Genomic DNA, 3154 nt, shown 5'->3' on the forward strand with positions numbered 1-3154 from the left:
TGAACCGGGACTTTATTCTCATTCATACCAGCTAGGAGCATTTCTACTTAATGGAAAGCTCGGATTAATATTTATTGCTATGTTGATTTTTAAAGCAACAGTAAGGTTTGTTTGGCTTCACATATTTTCAATAGTTTGCCATTTTAAATTTAATGAACTGTTTTTAGATGCTTCTGCACGTATTTGGTGTGTTAGTTCAGTTCTACCATTATTTTTTTTAAGTCATACATTATCACTATTGTCTGAAGGTTGTTGTAGTGTGTAGGGATATAATACTAGCTGTTAGCAGACTTAATGCTAACTTCTTCTGTTTATTCCCTGGCAGATGATCTGAAAAATGCTTCCTCCATGCAACCCACCAAACCATCCACTGGCATTTCAGCAAGCACCTCTCAGACTCCCTCAGACATCACCACAACCACAATAGGTGACAAACCTGCACTCATTTAAAGAGCAATCTTAACACAGCAGGCACGCACAGCTTTGAATGCAATCCAGATTTGTTTTAGACAGGAAACATTTTCCTGCAAGCCCAATCCAAAGGAATGTGATTTGTGTAAGGACTGGCTCAATATCAGATGATCTCTAGAACCAGGGTTGCAAGGTCTCCTGCTTATAGCTATAGCAGGAGACTTCTTGGCAAGCTGGTTGGTTGCTTGCCTGTGCCTGAAGTGTTGGCGGGAGGGAGCACATGGTAGCACTGTGCTGGCATGCTACTGCCCGTGGGAACCCAAAGTGATGTCATGGGACACATTAGGATTTGCAAAATCTGGAATTTTGCAAATCCAAACACATCCCATGACATCACTTCCAGTGAAAACCAGAAGTGCTGCCAGCAGTCCCTGCCCCCTAAATGCTCCCAGGGGTTGCTGGCTGCAGCCTGGCAACCCTAGAGACTGCCCCAACCAGTAACAGTGACATCTGTAAATGCATTGGGTAGCATTTTGAGTTGCCCCAATGATCGGAAATGGCACCAGGCAATGTAGGGTTGCCAATCCTGTCACGGGAAATTCTTGAAAGTTCGGGGGTGGCGTTTGGGAAGACAGAGTTTGGGGAGGGAGCTCAGCAGGGATGTGAGGTCAGAATCTGCTCTACAAGGCTGCCATCTCTCTGGGAACTGATCTCTGCAGTCTGGGAATCAGCTGTCATTCTGGGAGAACTCCAGTCCCATCTGGAAGTTGGCAATCCTACCTAGAATCTGGGTCAGGACTCAGCCCTGATTATGACCTGTAGATCTATCCTTGTATTGGGAGAAAATAAACATTTTATATACCACTCCAATTTCTCAAGGCACCCCTGAAACTGAGAATAGAAGTTAGAACTTTTCAAGGGGTTTCATTTGTGTTATACTCTCAATGAATATCTGTCCCTGGAGGGATGGTTGAATAGAATTTAGAAAGTTCATACATGACAAAATTAACTTTTACAGTTAGAACTTGTGACCACAGATGGGAACTATTAGGGGTAAATTTGCTAACTTAGGTCATTTGCAGAGGGGTAAATAAGGGAAAATATCAGTTTCAGATGATGTTTAGATATTTTGCAATAATCGGATTTGATTTGATTTTGGACAAGTGTAATACTTAACTTTAGGTGTTTGTCTAACATATTAATAATATGATTTTACTCTTCATTTAATCTGTGTATTGACAATACGTCGCTTTTGACAAGGTCAGTATTTTTGCCACCAGAGGCAGAAATCTAGCCGATGCTCCTAGCTTCTAGCTGTCTTACCCAGCCCTTAAACCAATAATACATGCCTGGTCTTCTGATACCAGTTCTGAAAAGGGACTGCAGGCAGCAGGCGAATGGTGCCTTCCACATCGGAGTGGACAGAGGCTGCCTAAGGCTATCTCAGGTTTTGAAAACAGTGTGCTGGGAGGTGTCAGCCCCCTCCTCCTCTGTGCTGCAGTCCTAATCCAAATCAGACCCTTGTGCAACCTCTGGTGGAGATTCTTGGAGAGGTTGCAACAGCTCCCAATCTGGAGCAATATGCCGGTGGTACCTCCTTTTGGGACTTCTTACAGCTGCTGAGACTCGTCGCAATCACCTCCAGCTGGAGCATAGTGTATCTCCCATCTGAGATATGTGCTAAGTCTGGGTTGCTAAGACTGGACCCAGGGAGCAGGTTTCATAGCCCAGCAGAGTGTGTGGAACATGCACAGTAACTGTTTCATATCTCATGTTGAAATATCCATATTAACATAATGTGTAACTGACTACATTTAAAAGCAAAGAAGAAGAGTGCAATCACTATAGGACCAAAAAGTATACAATGTCAAAATATGACAGCAAATATTTATTTTACCTTCAAGATGTTAGCAGCCAATTGTCTTCTTATAGTATGTCTTCTTTTGTTTTACAGAACCCGCTACTACTCCCAAGGACTGCAGTAAGTTTTATGTTTTCCCAAAGAAGCAATGCAACTTTCTGCATAAAAGCAATTTATTTAACTAAAGTCTGAGTTCTTATTCAGAGGCACTTGTTGATTCTTGAGAATGATTTGAATGTAGGTATAATGTCCTGTGTCAGTCACACACAAAATTATCACCCTTTCTGGCATGATAATATTAAACATAATTTGAATCCTCTGTTGTATATATATATAAGGGTTAATTTATGGGGATTTAGGTACCATTGGAGAAGTAGTTTGACATATTTTCTTTAAGACTAGATTTACTAGTTTCTCTGCAGATATGTTCAATATTTTCTAGTCTTGCCTTTAGATTCAAACTTTTTGGAAGACTGTGGTAAATTATGTTAATGAAATGCTAGGTAGGAAAATAACTTTTGAACCAAAATTAATTCTTCAGGGTTTTTTGAGAGGTTTTGTAGAAGGTTAAGATTTGGAATTAGTACTAAGTTTATTTACAGCAGTAAGGATAGTTATTGCAATAAACTGGAAAAAGCCAGAATCACCAACTACCAATGAGTGGTTTAACAAGATTTGGCTTATCGCACTATTACCTAAATTAACATACTATCAAAGGGCTAGTAGGAGTAACTTTGTGGAAACTGATTTATTTACTAAACATTGGATATTTTCATTTTAATGAAGAATATCTGATAAGATATACCCATTTTCTTATTACAATTTCTTGTAAAAGTACTGTGTGTGTGTGTGTGTGTGTGTATATATATATATATATATATA

At 39.9% G+C, this 3154-nt stretch overlaps 1 protein-coding gene across 1 annotated transcript in view; it reads left to right on the plus strand.

Moving 5' to 3' along the window:
* PTPRC (protein tyrosine phosphatase, receptor type C) overlaps positions 1–3154 on the plus strand; it is a 118984-nt gene that overhangs the window by 64068 nt on the left and 51762 nt on the right. Inside the window, exons 3-4 of the mRNA XM_015416947.1 lie at positions 326–427; positions 2366–2392. Of these exons, the coding sequence (XP_015272433.1) occupies positions 326–427; positions 2366–2392 (129 nt within the window). The remainder of the gene's footprint in view (positions 1–325; positions 428–2365; positions 2393–3154) is intronic.

The sequence above is a fragment of the Gekko japonicus genome, unplaced genomic scaffold (genome assembly GCF_001447785.1).
Source record: "Gekko japonicus isolate JY-2015 unplaced genomic scaffold, Gekko_japonicus_V1.1 scaffold467, whole genome shotgun sequence".
Lineage (NCBI taxonomy): Eukaryota > Metazoa > Chordata > Lepidosauria > Squamata > Gekkonidae > Gekko > Gekko japonicus.